The sequence below is a fragment of the Bubalus kerabau genome, chromosome 12 (assembly GCF_029407905.1).
Source record: "Bubalus kerabau isolate K-KA32 ecotype Philippines breed swamp buffalo chromosome 12, PCC_UOA_SB_1v2, whole genome shotgun sequence".
Taxonomy (NCBI): Eukaryota; Metazoa; Chordata; class Mammalia; order Artiodactyla; family Bovidae; genus Bubalus; species Bubalus kerabau.
This window is the reverse complement of record NC_073635.1, coordinates 34,641,857-34,666,663: the sequence shown is the minus strand read 5'-3', so window position 1 is coordinate 34,666,663 and position 24,807 is coordinate 34,641,857. Positions and strand designations below refer to the sequence as shown.

The 24,807-nt window shown below is 45.7% G+C and overlaps 1 protein-coding gene across 1 annotated transcript; it reads right to left on the bottom strand.

The window, feature by feature from the left end:
• Positions 1-21,528: 21,528 nt before the first annotated feature.
• Positions 21,529-22,013, bottom strand: LOC129624123 (60S ribosomal protein L30-like). Its single transcript, XM_055541856.1, has one exon. The coding sequence runs from the start codon at positions 21,942-21,944 to the stop codon at positions 21,597-21,599; it is 348 nt and encodes a 115-aa protein (XP_055397831.1). The 5' UTR covers positions 21,945-22,013; the 3' UTR covers positions 21,529-21,596.
• Between the last annotated feature and the right edge of the window lie 2,794 nt (positions 22,014-24,807).

Sequence of the window (24,807 nt, the reverse complement as noted above, 5' to 3'; positions counted from 1 at the left end):
AAAGTTATGACCAATCTAGACAGCATATTAAAAAGCAGAGATATTACTTTGCCAACAAAGTTCCGTCTAGTCAAAGCTATGGTTTTTCCCGTAGTCGTGTATGGATATGAGTTGAACTATAAAGAAAACTGAGCGCCAAAGAACTAGTGCTTTTGAACTGTGGTGTTGAACCATGGAGAAGACTCTTGAGAGTCCATTGGACAGCAAGGAGATCCAACCAGTCCATCCTAAAGGAGATCAGTCCTGAGTATTCACTGGAAGGACTGATGCTGAAGCTGAAACTCCAATACTTTGGCCACCTGATGCTGGGAAAGATTGAAGGCAGGAGGAGAAGGGGACGACAGAGGATGAGATGGTTAGATGGCATCACTGACTCAACGGATATGAGTTTGAGTAAGCTCTGGGAGTTGGTGATGGACAGGGAGGCCTGGCGTGCTGCAGTCCATGGGGTCGCAAAGAGTCAGACACGACTGAGTGACTGAACTGAACTGGGATGACTCAGCAGTGCATTTGACTGTGAATGCTCTCCCCTGTGGATGTAACTTGCAGTGTTTTGTGTGCACGTAGATTTTCTCCAGCAAAACCCAGGTAACTGGGACTCAGTAGAGAGCCAGGGCCTTACAGTATTTTTTTTGTCATGAAAGGGAGATTTCAAAAGGGCATTTGAGCACCCAGCCATCTTATAATCATCTTGTGTTTCACTCTCTCCTTCACTTACTGTATCTACTTTAATTTCTAGTATTTCCTTCCCTGATAGAGTTATAAGAGCTTTTTCATTCCCTCCACTACTCTGGAAGCCTGCATTCCTTACCCCTCCTTTTTCACTGCCTTTATCTTTCCTTCAAGATTATGCCTAATCTGCAGGTTCCCAGAAATATAGCTTTCAGAGAGGAAACGCAGCTAAAAATCCTATCAGTCAATTTCTCAAACGTTCAAAAGGGCCCATGGACGTGCACACATGGTCACCTTTCCAATCTGTGTTCCCACATTCGCTCAAACGCACCCGATCCACTTTATCTGGAATCTTGAATGAATTTAGGAACAAGATTTTTCTTTTGTGTCTCTTTCGTGACAAGCTTACCTATTATTCCCATTTCTTTTAGCAGGTTCTTGGCTTCAGACCTGTCGTGTGGGGTCTGTGTAGAGGGGCCCTGGCCCTCACCTTGAACTTGTCTGAGCTTTGCTCAGGAGCCAGAGCCAGCCCTGTGGGACTGTTGGGACATAGATCTAGTGAGACACAATGCTGGGATTGTTCCATGCACGCCGCCAGCTGACTGCCAGCTCTGCAGGGACCGGCAGGGCTGGTCTCCGCTAAACAACTGTTCCACCAACTTGCAAGGAAATCTCATGATTCCCACCAACTCCAGCGGTGGGATGGTTCACACTTTCATTTCATTTCATACGAGCAGAAGTTGAGTGTAGAGAGAAGATAATTCAGGTTCTAACAGTGAGACAGGAAAGATCTGGTTTATTGATATTAAGCAGATACTCTCTGTGGCTTTCACCGCAGAAATCTATTTTCTCACAGGTCTGGAGGCTGGATGTCCAAGGTCAAGAGGTCAGCAGGGCTGGTTGCTTCTGTGGGCTCTCTCCTTGGGGTGCAGCAGCCAGTGCTTTCTGTGAATTCACATGGTCTTCCTCTCCCCTTGTCTATCCTGATTGCCTCTTCTTATAAGGGTACTGATCGGTTTGGGTTAGGGCCCTTCCTAGGGGCCTCGTTTAAACTGAATTCTCTCTTCAAAGGCCCCTTCTCCAAATACAGTCAGATTAGTCAGATTCTGAGGTTCTGGGGGGTAGGCCTTCAGCATACAAATTTTGGGGGACATAGTTCAGCAAAACAGAGACTCTTCATTTCTATCCTAAAACTTTTCACATCTATCCTATTCTCTGCTGGCTTATTTTAGCTCACTTCCTATACCACCCTTTTGTTTTTCTACTCTCTCTCTCTCTCTATATATATATATATACACACACACACACACAAAATTTTTACTTTATGCTTAAGAATAGTTGCTTCACAATGTAACAATGATGTGTTACAGGTATATAGCAAAGAGATTCAGTAATACCCATACAAGTATCTATTCTTTTTCAAATTCTTTCCCCATTTTGGTTATTACAGAGTATTGAGTAGAGTTCCCCATGCTATACAGTAGGTCCTCACCAGTTATCTATTTTATATATAGTAGTGTGTGCATGTCAATCCCAAACTCCCAGTCTAGTCCTCCCCTCACAACCCTTCCCCATAGGTAACCACAAGTCTGGTTCTCTATGTCTGTAAGTCTGTTTTTTCTTTGTAAATCAGTTCATTTGTATCATTTTTTTTTTTTGGATTCCACATTTAAGTGATATCATATGGTATTTGCCTTTCTCTGTCTGACTTATTTCACTTAGTATGACAATCTCTAAGTCGGTCCATGTTGCTGCAAATGGCATCGTTTCATTCCTTTTAATGGCTGAGTAGTATTTCATTGAGTATATGTACCACATCTCCTTTATCCCTTCCTCTGGATGGACGTTTAGGTTGCTTCCATGCCATAAATAGTGTTGCAGTGAACGTTGGAGTGATGCAACCTTTCAGACCATAGTTTTCTCTGGATATGTGCCCTGGAGTAGGATTGCTTGACGATAAGGGAGCTCTATTTTTAGTTTTGTGAGGAACCTCCATACTGTTCTCCATAATGGCTGCACCAGTTCACATTCCCACCAACAGTATAGAAGGGTTCCCTTTTCTCCACATCCTCTGTAGCATTTATTGTTTGTAGATTTTTCTTTGATGGCCATTCTGCCCAGTGTGAGGTGATACCTCATTGTAGCTTTGATTTGCATTTCTCTAATAACCAGTGCTCCCTCATCATATATTTATTGAGTTTCCATATTATTGAGCTTCCACAAGCACTGACTGGACTCACACTGTGCTTGGTGCTGGAGATCCCACGATGCCTCCCATCCCGGAGCAGAAGACATGTAAAAACATTGTAACCATCTGGTTAGTACCTTAAAGAAGGGACAGATAATGTTTTGTGGGAATTCAGAGGACCAGCAGTTCCTGCCTGGGAGCAAACAAGTGTGAGCAGAGAAGATGACAAGTAAGAAGCTTTTAAAATGACATCTGTGAGTTCCTGAGGAAGAGACACAAAGGCAACATCATAGTAGAAAAAAGACAGGAAGTACCAGGTGCACAGGCCTGACAGGGTATGCACAGCACAGCATGTCGTTGCCAACAGGCTGATGGCGGGGAGTGGACAGAAACAGAGCTGGAGAAGCGGGTCAGAGCCAGGCCAGGAAATTAGGACTTTAGCAGAGGAAGTGTACTGATATTTACAAACAGTAATTAACTAGCAAATTACTATATTAAAACCAGGTTTCTGAATATGTTCTAAGTGCAAAGTACTGTTGTACATCACTGAGCCTTGATCCAACTGGACTCCTGGTCCACAGACCACACACCTTTATCTAACGTTTGCCTTCCCCAGGCTCCCAGCGCTGTCACCGTGAGCGAAAACAGGAGTAGATGAAAATGAAGTCTTTTCTTTCCAAGAAACAATCGTCTCTGTGCCTGACGCCTATCCACGAAGACAAGGACGCCCAAATACACATGTTTATATAAAACACTTTTCCTTCATATGTGTATTTAAGGGAAAGTGTTGTAAGGACTGCTGGATACATGCCTGTTTTCAGAATGGTCAAATTAGAACATATTTTAAAAACTGAATGAGTTGAATTCATTTTATAGGCTGATGGAAGCAGGATCCTTTAAATTAAGATGAAGTGAAATCAACTGGCTCTTTTTGTCAGACATCAAATGCCCCTTTCTTAAAAAGGCCCCATTTGCTCCTTATACTACTTAAAACAAGACTATTTGCCCCACAGGGCCCTTTCCTCACTGCAATCTCCTTAGCATTTACACATGTGCTGGACAACCTCACACTCACTTTATATTGCTCTCCAGTGGTTTCAAATAAGTGATTTCCTTTATAAACCATTAAAAACACAACATTTATATCTTCCATTACCTATAGCACCTGCTGTACAGAAAATATAAGAATGGCAAACACAGTACACAATGCCAAATACTCTATGGATTATGAACTCTTTCAATTCTTATAAAAATCTGTGAGATAGGCACCATTATTATCTTTATCTTAAAGATACATTAACAACTGAAGCACAAAGAGGCCAAGCAACTTGCCCAAGGAGCCATGGCTAAGCGGGCCTTGTGGGATTCGAGCTGAATGTGACTCTAGAGTCTGGACCTTGACAACACAGTTAGAAGGTCTCCTAAGAATTCATTCACACTCAGTACACATCTGAGCCCAGGGACTAGGGACAGGACTGACTCCTCTGTCCACTCAGCTGCTGGGGGCGGTGGAGGCGGGCAGGCAGCAAAGTGCTGGGCTCCCAGGACAGTGCCTGGCAACGCGTCCCACCGCGCACCCAGCTCTGTCCTGGGCTCCAGGCCGCCCAGCTGTGCAAGGTCAATAGACCTGTGTGTGTGGCCAGCTTGAGGCCACCAACAATGACCTGCTTTCTTCTCCCGGGGCATCAGCTACGACATCACCAAAAGGCTTTTGTTTTTATAAAAATGGCTCAAAGAGACTGCAAATGGTGAATGGTGGTTATCATTATTTTCAATCTTTTATTTAAAACTATGAAGGATAAATGATAGTTAATAATATTCATAACAGCTGCCATTTATTGAGCCCATGATATACAGCAGGTACTGGACCAAGTGCTTGTTGCACTGTCTCATTTCATCTCCCCCAAGAACCCCAAGCAGGAAGAACTAGGCTCCCACTTACAGACAGAGAAGGAGGTGCAGGGCCTACACCTGCAGAGCCCCCCTTTTCCTCCCGCCCCCTTCCTTTCCCTCACTCCTTTTCTATCCTCTCCTCTCTCCCCAAAATAACTTCTGATCCTGTCCGTTTTTCTCTCTCTCTTTATAAACTGAAGTATACATGACACCCAGTAAATACAACTTATTTTTCAGTGTCAATTTCATTTAGAATAAGATAGCATTACAGTTACATATTTTCTTTTAGATCTTTATCCCTTAAGATGCATAATAAAGTCTTTACAATGAAATGGTAAGATGTCCGCTCTGTATAAAAAATTTTCAATGAGGGCATAGATTAAACAAAAACAGGACACATCTGTCCCCAGGCCTCGGTGGGGACATTTCTAGCACCTGGAGGACCCAGCCCTTTGTGTCTACACTTATTGCCTCTCAGAAAAACCAGTAAAGTCCTGGTGAAAATTCACATCGAAGCGAGAGCTTCTGGGCGACAACATTCTTCTGGAGCATCAGATTTTATCAGCAAAGCTGTCTATGCCTGAGATGCAGTTGAAATCAGAAAAGTTGTATGGGAATTCCTGGCTGTCCAGTGGTTAGCACTCTGTGCTTTCACTGCCAAGGGCCTGCGTTCAGTCTCTGAACAGAGAACTAAGATCTCACAAGCCATGTGGCGTGGCCCCAGAAATAAAGAAAATAAAATTCTATCTTTAAAAAAAAAAAAGAAAAGAAAAGTTCTTGATCCACCCAGGTTAGACTTCACTTGGACCTCAGCAGCTAATTTCAATTTCAATTCAATTCAGCAAAAGTGATTTGCAGGAATCCTCTTTAGGAGGACAGCCATTTCTAAAACAAGGTGCTCATACGGAACCCCACCTCCCATCCCTCTTGCGTCAGGCTGAGTGTGGGGGGGGGGGGCCTTCACTATTATTGATGCTGTCCTTGTTTATGCTATAAGCATGGTATAAAACTTACTTGGAAATAATCATAAATTCAGTGACATTTGACAACCTAAATAGTGTAGAAAAGCTGGCAATAATCAAGGACTTGGCATGTTCTAAAGCAGAACTGTGTTGCACTTTTTAAAATACCTTAAAACTTTCTGCAAGTGTTAAGTAGAGTAACAGATTGCTTAAAAGTCTATGGATATACTTACTTTTTTTTTTTGATAAACTGAACTTTTAGATTCTATCCGATTAGATAATCAACTTCAACTCTATCACATCTAGTTAGACTCTAGAATGAAAAGTCTTTGTTAAAGAGACTGCTCTGTGCTTTGTGAGTAAGGTGGCGAGTGTTCTTGCTGTTGGAGAAAATCAGGAGCAAGTGGAGGACCTGCTGACGCAGAGCTGACCTGAGACAGAGGGTCACTTCCAGTGTGTTCTTTTTAAATACAGCAGGATTATTTAAGGCCACTGAAATTTGAAAGGCTGCAGAAAACAAACGAAGTGATCGCTGAGAAGTGCTGGAGTCAGCCCCACATGCAGCAACTCCTCCTCAGCTAATAACCAGAAGTCCACACTGGGCCTGCAGCCGTGTGGGTCAAGGGGTCGCCTTTGCTATTTTCTCCCCACAGGACTGAGGAGATGGCAGTTCTGGAGACAGTGCTGTGTCTGCAAAAAAGGATGAAAATTTCTGTAAAGGGATGTATGCTTGAGAATGGGCTTCTCCACAGGGAACCCTTATCTCAATCCTCCTCCACCCTTCCTCCCTGCCCCTCAGATGCCACGCCTTAATCCCACCTGGAGAACTCATGGGCCCATTTCTTTGAGCGTGTGGTCTCTCACATGATGCCGGAAATGTAGCCCCTGCATTTATTCAGGTGCTGGGAGGAGGCATGAGTTAAAGGGGGTAAAGAAAGCCTTTTCTGTGGCCCAGGTCTCTGGACAACGTGAGAACACAGGGGCGATGGCAGCAAGTGCCAATTCTGGGAGAAGGAAACACACTGCTTCCTCTGATCCTGAGCAGGTACCGGGCTTGTGTGCATGATGGCTGCCCAGGGCACTCAGTCCTGGGGCATAGAGCGTGGCTTCAGGGCTCCAGATAGGCACTCAGCTGATCCACCTGAACACTGCCTCTTTCTCAATTGTGTGTGGGCAGAGCCTTGCCAACCTCAGGTCCAAGGAGAGAACACGGTGGGGCAGAAAGACCTCTGCTCTGCCCCTGCCTGGAAGGGCTCTGAAAGTGATGCTGAGCTGACATTTACCTTTGGAAGCATGTTTCCTGCCATTGGGAAATATCTCTTTTTACCAATTTTGTTGGATATGTATATACAATGTACAGTACATGTGTAATGTATGCATATATTTACTTATACGATTATATATGTACACAGATACCAACACAAGGAATGAAGGATCACAAAGGATCAGACAACCATGACAGCACCAAACAAAACCAATAAAGCTCCAATAACTGATTCTGAAGACATGGAGATCTATAAACTCTCTGATGAAGAATTCAGAATAATCCTTTTATAGAAATTTAGTAAACTACAAGAACACACAGATGACCAAATGAAATTTAGAAAGTAATATAAGAACAAAATGAAAAATAGAAACATCAAAATAGAACAAACAGATTCCTAGAGCTGAATACAATGGCCAAACTGAAGAATTTAATGGAGAGCTTTGCAAGCAGACATGACTGAGCAGATGAAAGAAGCAGTGATCTGGAAGGCAGATAACGTGGACTTAGGTAGTCAGAGGAGAAGAAAGAATGAAACACAAATAAGAAAGCCTGTAAGACTCATGGGCCACCATCCAAAGAAACAATATATGTTACTACAGGAGTCTCAGAAGGAAAAGAGAAAGGGACAGAAAGTATATTTAAATGGCTGATACTAATGGGGGAAGGTGGTCAAAGGGTACAGAATTCCAGTTATAAGATGAGTAAGTTCTGGGGAATCAAATGAATAGCATAGTGGCTACAGTTATAACACTATTCTGTATACTTGAAAGTTATTAAGAGAATAGTTGTTAAAAACTGTCACCACATACAAGATGGCAATTATCTGTTAACTAATCTTATTGAGGTAATTATTTAACAATATATTAAGGGGGCAACAGAGGATGAGATGGTTGGATGGCATCACAGACTCAATGGACTTGAGTTTGAGCAAACTCTGTGGGGATAGTGAAGGACGGGGAAGCCTGGAGTGCTGCAGCCCATGGGGTCATAAAGAGTCAGACACGACTTAGTGACTGATCAACAACAACATATATTAAATCATCATGCTGTACACTTTAAACTTACAAATGTTATACATCAGCTAATCTAAATAAAGCTGGGGGAAAACCTGTGTGGCAAATGAACAGAATGACAAGGTAGCTTAGTTAGGGAGAAAACATTTGAAAGCCATTTATTTGATAAGGGATTAATATCCAGAATGTATAAAGAACGCCTACAACTCAACAATAAAAAAACAAATAGCTTGATTTAAAAATGAGTGAAGGACTTAAATATTTCTCCAAAGAAGAGAAACAAAAGCCCAAAAGCATGTAAAAAGATGCTCGAAATCACTAATCATCAGGGAAACACACATCAAAACTACAATGAGACCTCACGTCACACCAGTTAGAATGGCCATCATCAAAACGACAAGAAACGACAGTGTTGGTGAAGATGCAGAGGAAAGGGAAACCTGTGCGCCCTTCATGAGACTGCAAAATGCTGCAGCCACTGCGAAAGTAGTGGAGATTCTTCAAAAAATTAAAAACGGAACGGCATCGGCACTCTGGGTATGTATACAAAAGAATCAAAACCAGGATCTCACAGAGGTGTTTCCACTCCCATGTACAATGCAGCTCTGTTAACAGCAGCCAAGAAGTGGAAACAACCCAAATGCCCATCGATGGATGAATGGACAAATAAAACGGGGCAGAGCCATGCGGTGGAATATTACTCAGCCTTAAAAAAGAAGGAAATCTTGTCATATGCCACCACATGGATGTACTCCAAGGACATATTAAGTGAAATAAGCCTATCATAAAAAGATAAATGTTATATGATTCCACTTCTATGAAGTATTGAAGAAGTCAGACTCAGAGACAGGGAGCAGGGATGTGGTTACCAGGGGCTGGGGAGAGGGGGCATGGGCTGGTTTTCTGTGGATGTAGACTTTCAGGTTTATAGGATGGGAAGTTCCAGAGCTCTGCTGTGTCACAATGTGTACATGGCTGACAGTACTGTGCTACACACTTGAAGACGGCTAAGATAGTAAATTCTCAGTTATATTAATATGTGTTTTTTACCACAATAAAAAAATAGAGTACCTTAATACATAGTGGTGTTGGAGAAGACCCTTGAGAGTCCCTTGGACTGCAAGGAGATCCAACCAGTCCATTCTAAAGGAGATCAGTCCTGGGTGTTCTTTGGAAGGACTGATGGTAAAGCTGAAACTGCAGTACTTTGGCCACCTCATGCAAAGAGTTGACTCATTGGAAAAGACTCTGATGCTGGGAGGGATTGGAGGCAGGAGGAGAAGGGGACGACAGAGGATGAGATGGCTGGATGGCATCACAGACTCGATGGACGTGAGTTTGAGTGAACTCCGGGAGTTGTGATGGACAAGGAGGCCTGGCGTGCTGCGATTCATGGGGTCGCAAAGAGTCGGACACGACTGAGCAACTGAACTGAACTGAATACATAGAAGTATTAAACAGGGTTATAGAAACAAAAAAATTAAATTAGACAGCAAATAATAAACAAATCATGGGTAGGCACTACAATATGAAAAAAATTCAAGTGCAGCAGGGGTTCTGAAATTGAGAACAACTACTTGGGCTTCCCAGGCGGTGCTGGTGGTAAGGAACCCACCTGCCAATGCAGGAGACGTGGGTTCGATCCCTGGGTCAGGAAGATCCCCTGGAGGAGGAAATGGCACCTGTTCTAGTATTCTTGCCTGAAGAATCCCACAGACAGAGGACCTTGGCAGGCTACGGTCCATAGCGTTGCAAAGAGCTGGACACGACTGAAGCGACTTAGCACAAACACACCCATGCACGAACTTATCAAAGCAGAGGACGCTAATGGCACACCCATGATGAGTGGTGTGTAACAGAAGCCCATCTCCTCCTCTGCCCTCTGTAACTATCCCTGGGGTTTCCCCATGCTGACCACTTCCCAGCACTAGCTGGGTGTCTAAAATTCTATTCAGTTCTGACACTGTCCATTTGGAGTGAGCACAGACCTCAGTGTTCACAGGCTCCGTCTCACAAGACTACACCCCACGGAGTACAGGCTGTCACCTGTGCTTTTGTTGATAAACTGGAGGTTCCTAAACTCCCCTCTCACCCACTCAGCTTCAGTCATTGGCTAGAACAGCTCACAGAACTCAAGAACATGGTCTACTCACGGCAGTCCCGCTTTATTTATAAATAATCAGAAATAGCTGGATGGACAAGAACACAGGGCAAGACACAGGGGAGGGATGCAGAGCTCTTAACCCCACCCTCTGTGTTCACCCCTCTCCCAGCACCCCCGCCAAACTGGAAACTCTCCAAACTCCATACCTTAGAGATTTACATGGTGGCCTCGTTACCAGGCAGGACTGATCAAATCAATGGCCGTTAGTGGTTAACTCAACTCCAGTCCCTCTCTCCTCCCTGGAGGTCTGGTATGGAGTTGATGTTCTAACCCTCAGTCAGATGGTTTCCCCTGGTGACCAGTCCCCATCCTGAGGCTCCCCAGGACACCCCAGTCACAGGTCATCTCGTTAGCTACCAAAACAAACAAAAACTCTACAGAGGGTTGGGTTTCAGAAGCTGTGAGCCAGGAAAGGGGGCCAGAAGAGACTGAATATATATTCATCATGATGTCACAGTGTGTAAACTGTGAGAGCATTTTTTGAAAACCCTGTGTGTTTGTGAGTGTGAGTAGAGAAAGGGGTGCAGAAGAAAGGAATAGATGAGAAAAAGGAAGGAAAGAGGGGTGAAGAAGAGAAGAGATTGAGGGGAGAAGCAAGGGCAGTTTCAGCAGGCAAACCAGAGTCAGATGTTCATAGTCAGCAATGGATTTCTTTGTATTCTTGAAGATTTTCTAATAGGCGTGTAATATGACAGCCAGAGAAAAAAGGCTTTTAAAATGTGAAAGGACATCAGATTAATCCGAGGAACAGAAGGGAGCCGTGGGCTGGGGGGGGCTCTGTGGTCAGGGGCACTGGCCCACGGGGGCAGCAGCTGTACAGCGAGTGGGCACAGGAGCCCAGGGCCCCAAGTGAGGGGCAACCTGAGGGGCCATGGCCACGCAGAGCAGCAGAGGCACCAAAAGCCACGCCTCACCTGCTGCGGGTTCTCCCAGGTGCCCACAGGGACGTGGATTTCCCTTGAAAGAGTCAGGCGAGTCTTCATTTCATGTCACTCGTGCCCTCGAATGGTGGCCATGGGTCTCAGTAACGACGCTGCGATGCCATTGGTCACACGAAATAGATGCTTTCCCCTTCTCAATGCTGTGAAGTCCAGTGGAAATTTATATCAAGAGAAAGCACAAATGTACCTTTAAATTACCATCCAAACACCAGCTCAAACACTAGCGGCCCTCGGCAGGAGGGTGAATCTTATCAGCAAAGGTGAGAAGTGTGGGTAGCACAGACAGGGAGCTCTGGGGAAAACAGAACTCTGTCCTGGACTAGACAGAGGCTTTTGAAGAGAAAGCAGAACTGGAGGATTTGAAAAATCAAAGTTCATCCCCAGCTTTGCTCCCTGCAGTTCTGCGACTCTCTCATTCTTCTCCAGGGGATGCATTCTCCCGGGCTCAGGTTTTGTAAGTGACTTTATTTATTTATTTTTGGCTGTGCTGGGTCTTGTTGCTGCACATGGGCTTTCTCTAGTTCTGGCGAGTGGGGGCTACCCTTCGTCACGGTGCTCAGGCTTATTTTGGTGGCTTCTCTTGTTGCAGAGCACAGGCTCTAGGGCAGGCAGGCCTCAGGAGCTGTGGCGCACGGGCTTAGTTGCTCCCTCTTCATGTGGGATCTTCTGGGACCAGGGATCGAGCTCATGTCCCCTGCACTGGCAAGCAGATTCTCAACCACTGGACCACCAAGGACATCCCATAAGTGACTATTTGAGAGGGTTGAATAGAATCAGTCATCTCTCTGTGTGTCTCCAGCAGAACATCCTACCAGCACCACGCGAGGAATTCTACACACTGCATGTTCTCCTGGAGAGAGTTTACAGAGGGAGGGCTGAGAACCTGCCGTCAGCAGCACTTTTCCAGACACGTGAGTTGCAGAAAAGCAGACTCGTCTGAAAATGAAGTGCATGAGCTGACAGCAGGAGCAAACGGAAAGTCACTTTTCTCTCCTTTAGAGAGCAGGTTGGTACCTTAGAGCGAACCGAGTGCAATCTTCTTAAATGTTAATGCGGTGGGGGACACACATGTCACTTAGTAAAAAGGCTTGGCCAGGAAATGGAAAGATCGTAAATCAGGAGAAATTATCTTGTCAGAGGCACAGTGCTCTGATGAGGTACTCCTAGGTTCCTTTACACCTTTTTTTCTTTTATTATAAAAGAAAACTGCTGCCCCACTGGGAGACTCCTGTGCGAATCTGACGTTTCTCTTCATGACTGAGCCTGGTTTTGTAATATAGTTTATAAAGAGTGAAAATAAACATCTTTGGGTTCACTCAACTATTCATCCTTCCCGAATTTCATGAAAGTCAGAAATGCTGTAATTTGCTGTCTATTCGCCAGGATCCACTGTTCTGAGCCACTGGAGATGCAAAAACACTACAGCAATTTGCCAATTTAAAAAGAGACCTTGTAGTTAGTGATCTAGGTCCATAATCAGGTAAAATGACTACTCCAAAATGAGATGGACCTCAGAAGGAAAAGTTGCTAAATGGCTGCAACAGAAATGCAAAGTCTGTGCACATTTCAGATATATCCTGAAGACAGCAGAAAGTCTGGCCCAAATGCTCTCTTTGAGGTCTGGTTGACTTCTCTTCTGCTAAATGGAACAGTGGTGGAAAGAGGCCACGTCACAGAGAAGCAAGAGGAGCTTTGGCTTGGTGGCCAGGAGGAAACTATAAGAGAGGTTTCTTTTAAACACTTTAAACTTTTTTAAATGTTACAATTTTAAGAAAAGCCTACCTGCTTTAAGAACCAGAGTCTAGAACATTAAAATACAGGACAGACATACAGAGGAGCCACGTTGTGGTCGTAGTACTTACTGGACTGCGTGAACACACAAGCTGTGCTTGTTACGATGCAGCTTCCCGGGTCTTTCCCTGTACCAATAAATCAACATCTAGGACATGGGATTTGATTTTTAGTCGTCATCCTACCAGAATTTTATACACTCTAAAGTTTGACAACCACCCTCTAAGAACTTCATGGAATTCCTAGTTTCTTCTCATAAGCAACTTAATATTCCAATAAGCACAAGAGTGAAACACAAACCAGATACTAAATTCTTCTCTCCTTTCTTAACTGTTACAACCTCTGCTTCCTGGGTGTTTTCTGTCATGCAGTTCTAACTCTTCCTTCTTTTCTTGGCTTCTTTAAACCATCTTGCTAACTCTCGCTAGTCTTCCTTATAAACATGTTAATTCCTCCGGCCAATCCCTCATGGTCCTTCCTGGTGGTTCATGCATCTTGTCATAGAAAAAGTTTCATGAGAGACAAAGTGATAGATTTGCTTCTCAAAGAAGCAGGTTTATTTAGAGAGATACCCCTTGCACAGAGTGTAGGCCATTTCAGAAAGTGAGAGGCCTCAACACTATTTTAAAACTTCTGCCTCTCATTGGCTCATCTACTTTGAACCACAATCTTATTCATTGATAAGAATCATTCAATAGCTGTATGCAACAGCAAGGAAGTAATAAAAGTCTACTGGGGATGAGATAAATAAGTGAAACAAACACCTAATGCTTTACCTCTTCCCAGAGGGCCTAAGCATCCCCTTCCTAAAACTGCCTCCCTTCTAGACTGCCCAGTGGCCCCAGACACCATAGGACTACGATTTCCTGCTCGAGGAAAGTCACAGTCTCTAAAGAGCTCTTTAAAAAGGTCAGTTGGAGAAGCAACTTCCAGAATAGTGGGCTAAGGGCCTTCAAAGACCTCCATAAAAACAATAAGAAATGGACAAATTTGTCCAAAACTCCCTTTTTAGAAGACTGCAAATAGAAGGTTCACAATTTCTGAAGTATTTATTCAAGGAATATGACTGAATCTCAGTAGGAGCAGTGAGCTCTGTGGTGTCTCAGCTTGTCCTGTCCCCATCCAACCTCACCTCCATGGTAGCCTTGGGAGCTAACAGCCACAAGAAAACCTAGCAGCAGAATGGTGCCATGGAAGCTCCCTGAAAGGCTCCATTCTCCGGGTTTGCATTTATTCGACCTCATTCAAAGCAACTTTGGCAGAAGAAGCTGTATCCCCAGGGCATGTATCAAACACAAACTGTGGCAAGTGTTTAACATGGTGGCCACTTGAGGTGGTGAAACCACTGAGATTAACAAGAAGCTGACAAAAAAATGGAAATTCTGGGGAATGTGATGTCTACAGGGGGCTTTGTAAAGCTGTGATACATTATGGAGAATCTAGAAGGACACACACATGTGCAGGGCTGTGTGTTTGTCACAGGAGGGTCCTAGAAGGTCTAATCTCTCACCTCTGGCTGACAGACTGCGTACAAGCAGGGAGAGGTGGCTGAGGTAGAGATGTAAACCGTCTGCTGGAGTGCCGAAAGCATGACCCAACATACAGAGAGCTCCTTATAAAAAGCCTGGAGATATTCCTTCAATGCATTTAAGGAATCGACAGGAATCACGCTAAGCAGAGACTCAGCAGGACTTGGAAACTGATTGGATGAGGGTGAGGGAGGAGGTGTCAGGTCGAGGCTAAGGTGGTGATACCATTACAGAGAGGAGACAGCAGAGCTCACGCTTGTGGGGATGTAAGTTCGCTTCTGACAGCTGATGTTGAGGCTGTTGGGACATCCAGGCGGAGATGTCAATAGAGTTAGACACACTGAGTCTGATGGTTGGGACAGAGATGAGACTGGAGCTACAGAAGTGGAAGTTCCATCAACATCAAATCCCATTCACAAAGCAGATGTGTGTGTGAGACCCCAGTTAGACCCAGCAAGGCAGCTGCCACATGTGGGTTTATAATGGAAAACAGGTGCAGGTCCAGACAGAGATGTCTACATAAGTGTAACTGGGTGGGAATCTGACCATTCTTAGAATCAGAGTCTCTGGGTTTTATACTTAGTTCCAATTTAACAAAATCCTCAAACTTTTTTCTCACAAACTGTGGTCAAGCTCAGCTTCCTCCCACCTTCATGTGACTTCTCCACTGGAAATCAGTCAAATCTCTTGGTTTTAGGGTGGTGTTCAAAATCATTTGAAACCTGACCCTGACAACTCTTGAACTGACCACCAACAGGCCCTAGGTGATCAGAAATTCATCTCTAGCTAAAGAACTGTGGACTGCGTTTCTTCCCATAAGAACAATAAGCCAGCAGCTTCCATGAAGTTTTGACAGGAAGGAGATATTCCTTCAATGCATTTAAGAAATCGACAGGAACCAAGCTAAGCAGAGACTCAGGATTTGGTGACCGATCAGATGGGGATGAGGGAGGAGGTGTCAGAGGGCCGGGGGTCGGGTCAGGGTTCCGGGGCCCCAGAACCCACTGTTAGGCAGCCCACGGCTGCTGCACATGTTTAGAAGCACAGAGAAGGATGCAGATGCCCTTCCTGGGCATTCCACCAACTGTAAGGTATCCTTGTGAGCAACTCCTCCATCCCCCGTGCACCAGCTCCGCGCCCCCATGGTTTCTCAAAAGCAGCCGAACTGCACGCCTCTTTATTGTACCTGGGTGCCTGGTGCTCTGTTCCCTTGTTTCCACCCACATCCTACCAGTGAATTGAAACTGTTCCCTCCTTTCTTCTTTCATCCAGCATGTTGCTAAGTTACAGAGACAATTAGGAACAGGTCTGTGAGCTCATTACAATTCCAGGCACGGTTCTTTCCCCCACCATCCTTTCTTCTCTCTCTCTTTCTTCCTCCCTCCCTCTCCCCACTCTACCCCACCCCATATCTCTCTCTCTTTCCAAGAAGCAGGAGGAGTGGGAGAAAGATGTTTCTTAAATGGAAATCAACCAGAACCTTCAGTTTTCTGAGCAGACAACCCAAGTGGTGGGCACAGTGCTGGGGACTCTTGTAAACTGCGCTGATGACCCCATGTTGCTGTGGAAACCCCTGAAATCCTTCATCAGATCCCAGCCACACTTTACAGAAAGTGTCAGGAAGTTATGTGCACTCAGGACAAGGCTGCTGGGCCAGGGAGGAGGGTGGGGCGGCCAGGAGAGGAGCAGTTAGAACTTAATAAAGCTCTAAAGCAGTGAGTAGAAGCAGTCTGTAGCCCAAGCATCAGCACTGGGCTGAATTCGGTTCTTCAAGCCAGGAAGCGACTCCCGAATTCCCAAGCAGCCTGTGCAGGAGAGATCAGAGGGAAGCAGAGTTTTAATACACTCTGATTAATGAGTGAGCTCCCCTGATACCTGGGATATTATTCTTTGAGCAGACGATGAGAGCAGACAGGTCACTGTCATCCCCCTAAGGCTGGCGCCAACCTTGGCTGCTCGGTCCTGGAGGGCCAGGCGCCCTTGGCCCAGTCAGGCATATTCCGCTTTGACCCTAATGCACGCTTGTGGTCTGTGGTCCGGGGCTCTCGCTGCCCAGGGAGGCAGAGCTGAGCTGGCACCTGGGCCAGGTACCCTTTGTCAGATGCTGGGAGCTGTCGCCTGTCCGCTGGGTTTCCTGCTGGGTGCCTGTCTCTGTCTTGTTCCTTGGAAGCTCTCCATCTGCTGGTTCAGAACTTGCTTGGTCCCCAGATTATTCACTGATGACTTTCTCTCTGGATTGGAAGCGCCCTGAGGCTGGAGAAACTGCCTCATCAGTCTTGGCAGCTGTGACATTTCTTATCAAACAGATTAGTTTTCACCAAGTAGAAGCTGTAATTTTGGGTCCACCTTCATTCGGAGGCTTGGGCAATTACAATCATTAGGCATTTAGATTTATTCTCTGAAGCCCTGAGAACAAATTGTATGAAAATGCTATTCTTATAAATTAAACAGTTCTCCAGAAAAGACAGCCTTTCCATACTGAGACCACTGATCAGTTAAAAAAAATTTTTTTATTGATGTATAGTTAATGTACAATATTTTATAAGTGTCAGGTGTACCAACATAGTGGTCCACAATTTTTAAAGGCTGAGACATTTTTAGTTTTAGTGCTGTTGCATTTATGTGAGAGTAATGCAAAGATCTCAGTTTTATTTCCACTTTTTTTTTTTTTAAATTCAAAGTCACCCAGCCATATCTGACTCTTTGCCACCCCATGGACTAGCCGTAGCCCATCAGGCTTCTCTGTCCACGGAATTCTCCAGGCAAGAACACTGGAGTGGGTAGCCATTCCCTTCTTCGGGGGATCTTTCTGATCCAGTGATCAAACCGGATCTCTTGCATTACAGGCAGATTCTTTACCAGGGAAGCCTATTGCAGTCGTGCATAAACATGTCCATGGCTCTCTGAGCACCCACTATGCTGGGCAAAACTCTGCCAAGATTGTTGGCCATCTCAAGGTGAATTCTCTATCAATGTAGCCACTCCCTAATAATAGCTAGTCATGCTATTTCAATAAAACAGATCTAGCACATCACTAATTCCTGGTTTTCAAATCCCACTGAGCCCAGCACCAGGGCCTGACATCAGCTCAAATCCTGCCCTGCGGAGGGAGAGCTGCATGTCCCAGGGGAGGAGCTCAGCCTTTCTGTATGTCTGTCCTCACCTGTCAGCTGATGCTGGTGCACGCCTTGCAGAACTGCAGGTATTCTGGATACTGCACGTGAAGCAGCTGCCACGGTGCTTGGCAGACAGCAGGTGCTCGACAAACGGCAGTGACCTTAAGATTGTTACTGTTCTAGATGCCCACCCGATAATGCGCAGATGGTGGGGCTGGCTGAGGGAGCTGTGGTGGCACTCAGTGAAGACAGATGAGCGCACAACCTCGGACCCGTAAACCCCAGTGAGCACCAGCCCTGGCACAAGGCCAGGTGATCTAGGAGTGTTCGTGGCCAGCAACCTGGGGTTTACCTGGGCAACGGCTGAGAAGCAGACAGAGGAAGAAGCTGGGGTGCTGTGGGGCTGTGTTAACACAGCAAACACAGCATGCCGTTTTCCAAGAATTTAGTCACAGGATGAGATTCACAGCACAATACTAATGATGTCGATTGAAACTGTCTACATACATGGAACTGCTGCTGCTGCTGCTAAGTTGCTTCAGTCGTGTCCGACTCTGTGCAACCCCATAGATGGCAGCCCACCAGGCTCCCCTGTCCCTGGGATTCTCCAGGCAAGAACACTGGAGTGGGTTGCCATTTCCTTCTCCAATACATGAAAGTAAAAAGTGAAAGTGAAGTCACTCAGTCATGTCCAACTCTTTGCGACCCCATGGACTGCAGCCTACCAGCCTCCCCCGTCCATGGGATTTTCCAGGCAAGAGTACTGGAATGGGGTGCCATTGCCTTCTCTGATACATGGAACAACACCCTATTTTTCTTTTTCTTCCTATTTTTCAAAGAGGTATCTAAGGACATGTGCTGAGCATGCTGGAGAGGAGAGGTTGCTTACAGGATGGGAGAGAAAGGTTCATGGGAGGGGATTGGGGATAAAGTAGAACAAAAGAATAAAATAAAACAAGAGACAGGTCTTATACAGACGATTAGTGAACTTTGTATGACTAACGCATTCCTTAACTTCATGTCCAAAAAAAAAAAACACAGTGGTGTCTACCATATGGATAGATTCACTTGAAACAAGTCAAATCATCATGCCAGCCAGTACAATGGCAAGAGCAAAATGGAGCACACAGAGTAACTGATGTTTTCATTCATTTTTATTATCACAGTACTTAGCACAGCACCAAGGCTATAACAGACAGAAAAAAATGAGTAAAACCAAATTTATTCCTCTTTATCTAGAACTAGGACTCTCCCTCCTTAACTTCCTGGGGGCTGGCAGATGACAGAGGGAGTGTTGGAGAACTGAAGGGGGGCAGCAAGGATGTTTCCAGGAGACACTAGGAAGGGTGCTGGAGCTGGCTATCCAGCCCTCAAGAGGCTGGTCTACTCTCTGGAGGGAGACAAGACTTACAGACATGAGACCAGTCAATACAGCCCGCCAGAGCACAAAGCAAAGTGCAAAGTTGACCGGTGCCTTGGACCCTGAGCCCCACAGAAACCAGAAGATGACTCGGGCTCCTTGGCATGTGTTACATGGTACACAGTTCACAGTATACCAGTACGTGGTACATGGTACACGGTATATGGAAATGGTTCACGGTACATTGTACGAGCCACTTCCCAGTGTGATTGATGTTCTGTGACATCAAGGTCGTCGGCCAAGTCCCAGATCTAATTGCAAATTTGAGGGGCAGCTCCCCTCTGAGATGACATATGGCTCATCAGAACTAATGGATCCCAGGGCCGACGGGGCTCAAATCCCCAGGTGCTGATGCACACGGCAACCCTGACTTCCCCTCCTGCCCCTCTCTGCATCTGCAGGGTGACAGTGGGCCTCTGGGGCATTTTACACAATTTGAGGCAGCGAGGAGGCATGCCACGGCAGTGAGGTGAGTGACTGGGGTCGAGCAGCACGTCTAATCCTTCACCTTAGTTTCTGATAAGGTACTTAATTAATCTCGTCACTGTCCATTTATCCCACAGCAGAAAGCTTTCCAATCTGCTGCAATGCCCCAAGTTGTTTGCTCATAACAACAAAACTTACCAGGGTGAGTGACAGAATCTTATTCTAAGTGCTTGGCGTGCTGCGATTCATGGGGTCGCAAAGAGTCAGACATGACTGAGCGACTGATCTGATCTGATCAGTCAAAGGAGGGAGATGGGTAGAGGGCAAAGGTAAACTCGGTGCTAAAAGGGTTTTGGATTTAGATCCAAAACTTGAAGGTAAGGAACACAAGAAGCAAGATTTTCAGAATTCTCAATCTTCTTCAGTCTAGTGTTAATGAATATTTTAATTCAATTACTTCTATTTCTGGTGTCTTTTCTGTTTTGGAGACAGTGGTATCTATAGATCAATCCTGAAGCAAGAAAAGCTGATGGGTCTTTATCCAAACATCTTAGCATCTTCAGAGAGACGCTGGTTGGGATACAGGTTGATTTTGTGATTTATTAGAAACAGCCTGTGAACATCCCCAAGAAACAACATCCTCACCAGAGAGTCAGGAACAGGGACCAAGAGAGCACTGGCCTCCATGCCTGGTAGGAGGGACCTCCCCTCCGACCCTCAGGAGTTCCCCAGGATCAGACACCTGCAGGTCTTACTGAGTCTCAAGTCAGGATGATTGGCTAAACCTCCTAGACAAGACTCCCTGAGAATAATCAGCAACCAGGTCAGCAAAGAGAGTTCAGCCAGAGTCCTGCAGATGGGAACGTCCAGACCAGGAACCCCTGCTTCTCTCTAACCCCTTCTGTATCATGAGGCCAGAGTGACCTTCTCATATCGTAACTGGATCATGTCACCGCCTCCCCAGTTCACCTCTGTTTAAAACCCTTCCACAGCCCCAGTGACCTTGGTATAAAGACAGAACCACCCAGTGGGTCACAGGGATTGGGTGGTTGGTCCTTGTCTGTACCTGCAGCCTCACATCACCCCACACAGTTTCTGCTTCTACACGTCTCATGCGTGCAGAGCATACCTGCATGCTTCCTCACGCCTCAAGATCTCTGCACATGATGTCCTCACTCTTCCACGGCCTCTACTCATCCTTCAGTTGTCCAGTAAATATCACTTCCTCCAAGAAGCCCTCCCCAGTTCTCTGGCTACATCAAACCCAATGACAGGCTCACAGCACCCAGCACCACCCTCAGAGGACTTGCTAGTTGTAACTTTACACTTACTGGGTGTCAACAGGATTGGCTTTCCTACAGGATTGTAAACGCCAGAAGGCAGGGACTGTGTCTGTCAATCGTGTCCCCAGAATCCGGAGCAGTGAGGATACGGGAGGAATTTATTTATTTAACAATTGCCTTGATGGATGAATGAGCAAACCAGGGCTGAGACTGGACTTGGGGAAGAACTGGGAATGCTATGTAGCAGTCATAGGACTGCGGATTTAGGAATACACCTTCAAAGACTAGGGCAACTGCTATTTCTAAGCACACCTTCCGGGAGATGGCGATATCGAACCGAGAAGGGAAGTGATTTACTTACTATGGTCTCCCACCCACTGGGCCCTGGCTGGAGCCTCACACGGGTCATTTCTGAGGCTGCGAGTGCCAGTCTGAAGGTGCACTGGGCTAGAGTCTTGGCTGCATCACTTACCGGAAGTGATTATCTAGGCAAATCACCAAAGTGCTGGTTTCCTTTCCTCGTTTGTAAAACCGGGTCATAACAGCACTTACTTCAGACCGGGACTGTGAGGCATGAGTGAGTGAACACAGAGTTCTCGCAATGATACTTCTCACATAGTAAACATGAAGAATATCACAGCTATTATTATCAACATCCCTGTTTCAAACAGAAGGAAACTGGGGCTCAGAAATTTCCGTCAGTTGGTTTAAGCCCCCACAGATCATAAAGGCTGATAAGACCTCAGACTGAGGTGTGTTGGTCCAAAGTCCTTGCTCTCAGGACCCTGTTGGCTGAGGTGCTGGCAGCACCAAGCCTCTGGGCCGAGAGTTTTGTTTTTTTTTTTTTTATTTTTTTTTTTTATTTTTTATTTATTTTTTTTTTTTTAAAACAAGCTCTGGCCAGTTTTATTAAAGAAAAACTGTACATGATTTACTTTTCACCAGTCTGTTCTGGCATGCTTCTAATAATATCAGAATCACCTGGATCAATGATAGCCAGTGTGCATACTCTGTAGTATTTTCCACATGCTGTGCCCAATTCAATATTATTGCCACTGTAGTGATGGACACCAGTTTTGGCCAACATGGCGTAATACTCTATTTCAGATTTCCTCAAGGCTGGGCAGTTGTTGGCGAGGATGACCAGTTTCGCTTTGCCTTGTCTGATCATTTTCAGAGTCTGTTTGTACCCCAGCACGTACTTTCCACTTTTCATAACCAGCTGGAGCCTAGAGTTGATCGACTCCAGTGACTTTTCCGTCTTCTTTGCGGCCACCATCTTCCTGCCTTAGATGCGGGACGCCCCCAACCAAGAGCAGCCGCCAAGATGGCCGGGGAGCGAAAAAGGCGGGCCGAGAGTTTTGGTGTCTGCAGATGGGTTGGTGTGGACAGTGAGAGCGGCAGCAAGCCGGGGTCCAGGTGGGCAGGCAGCCAGCACGGTTGTGGCCATAAGGGCCCAAACCCAGTCTAAGCCCCGGGACAAGGTGATGGGACCAGGAAGCACCACCAAAACTGACAGCGGCTAGGAGCAGCTTGCAGTTAGGAGGGGGCGGGCAAGGTGGTTGGGGACACGGAGCCAAGCCCTAGAGGTCGTTGGGTCAAGGTTGGGATTCTCCCTGAGCCTGCAGTGGGCCTAGCCCTGTGGCAGGGGGACTGTGGGAGCAACTGAGGGGTTAGAGAGTGATGGCCCTGGATCAGTGGCCACACAGCAGTGGGGCCACCTCCTGAGGCCTCAAGCTGAGGGTGAGTGGGGCGGGGAGGGCTGCAGTCCTGATCCCCCATATTGGAGTGGGCACTGCACTTTGCTGGAGAAACAGCAGAGCATTTGAAATCCGATGACACAGTACATCCTGGGCCTCGCAATGCAAATCCACTTTCCACATTGTCTTCTTTTGTTTCAGTAAGAACATGCTTACTTGTCAAATCAAGAGTCCCAGTTTGGGCTCAGAAAATTTGGTCCCTGTAACTATGGTCCAGCTCTATCGTAAATTAAACCGGCTCTTGTGGACTGGAACTGGGATCCTAATTCTTATTTCTACTTCCTGTGGGAAAAGTCATTTCAAGTTCCAAAGAACTTTGGGGCAGTGCCTACCCACTGGAAAAATCCACTTTCTGTTATTAAGTTCAACTGTAATGACATTGTGTTCTTCCTCGACATAATTCCACTTTATCCACAAGGGATGGTACTTTAACAGAAAACAGCCATGGTGAAAACTGTGGCTTGACAAGGAACCCAGGGTCCCCTCAACAATGTCTGAATTAAAGGGAAAGAGTTTGCTGTTTTATAACTGGAAAGCTAATCGTTCTTAAGAGCAGAGTGAGGTTAACGGTGGTCACCGCCTTGATGGCCCACCAGGCAGCTAGTCCTTGAGAACCAGAGGGGTCTGGTCTACACATCAGGGGGACTGCACTTGAACTCTGCACTCAGCCTGCCTTCCATTTGACATCTATTCCCCTTCTGGGCGGAAGCAACTTCCCTTTGATGAAGCGTGACCTCCTGGATTTTCCGATTTTTGATGAACAGAATTCTTCCCTCTGTAACCGTTCCCCCAACTCCTGTCCCACTGAGTCATCCCTAGTTCTTAGTCAACTGTCAACTCCTGTCCCACTTAGTCATCCCTTAGTTCTTGCTTTTACACTCACTGCAGCATCACCCCAAACTGTGAGCAACCAGGGTCACAAGACCATATATGACCTTCAGTTATAAAGCCCCAGGTTCTGCTGGTTTGTTTAAAAGTTCAGTTCAGTCACTCAGTCATGTCCGACTCTTTGTGACTCCATGGACTGCAGCATGCCAGGCCTCTCTGTCCATCGCCAACTCCCAGAGTCTACTCAAACTCATGTCCATTTGAGTCGGTGATGCCATCCAACCATCTCATCCTCTGTCGTCCCCTTCACCTCCCGCCTTCAATCTTTCCCAGCATCAGAGTCCTTTTACATGTCAGTTCTTCCCATCCGGTGGCCTAAGTATTGGAGTCTAGGCTTCAGCATCAGTCCTTCCAATGAATATTCAGGACTGATTTCCTTTAGGATAGACTGATTGGATCTCCTTGCAGTCCAAGGGACTCTCAAGGGTCTTCTCCAACATCACAGTTCAAAAGCATCAATTCTTCAGAGCTCAGACTTCTTTATAGTCCAACTCTCATATCTATACTTGACTACTGGAAAAACCATAGTTTTGACTAGAAAGACCTTTGTTGGCAAAGTAATGTCTCTGCTTTTTAATATGCTGTCTAGGTTGGTCATAACTTTCCTTCCAAGGAGCAAGCATCTTTTAATTTCATGACTGCAGTCACCATCTGCAGTGATTTTGGAGTCCCCCCAAATAAAGTCTGTCACTGTTTTCACTGTTTCCCCATCTATTTGCCATAAAAGGATGGGACCAGACACCATGATCTTAGTTTTCTGAATGCCGAGCTTTAAGCCAACTTTTTCACTCTCCTCTTTCACTTTCATCAAGAGGCTCTTTAGTTCTTCTTCACTTTCTGCTATAAGGGTGGTGTCATCTGCATATCTGAGGTTATTGATATTTCTCCCAGTGATCTTGATTCCAGCTTGTGCTTCATCCAGCCTAGCATTTCTCATAATGTACTCTGCATATAAGTTAATAAGTAGGGTGACAATATATAGCCTTGATGAACTCCTTTTCCGATTTGAAAACAGTCTGTTGTTTCATGTCCAGTTCTAACTGTTGCTTCCTGACCTGCATACAGATTTCTCAAGAGGCAGGTCATGTGGTCTGGTATTCCCATCTCTTTAACAATTTCCCACAGTTTGTTGTAATCCACACAGTCAAAGGCTTTGGCATAGTCAATAAAGCAGAAATAGATGTTTTTTTCTGGAACTCTTGCTTTTTCAATGATCCAACGGATGTTGGCAATTTGATCTCTGGTTCCTCTGCCTTTTCTAAAACCAGCTTGAACATCTGGAAGTTCACAGTTCATGTACTATTGAAGCCTGGCTTGGAGAATTTTGAGCATTACTTTACTAGCATGTGAGATGAGTGCAATTGTACGGTAGTTTGAGCATTCTTTGGCATTGCCTTTCTTTGGGATTGGAATGAAATCTGACCTTTCCCAGTCCTGTGGCCACTGCTGAGTTTTCCAGATTTGCTGGCATATTGAGTGCAGCACTTTCACAGC

Excerpts from the sequence above, each read along its gene's own strand:
- LOC129624123 (XM_055541856.1), bottom strand. The coding sequence starts at position 21,944 with ATGGTGGCCGCAAAGAAGACGGAAAAGTCACTGGAGTCGATCAACTCT.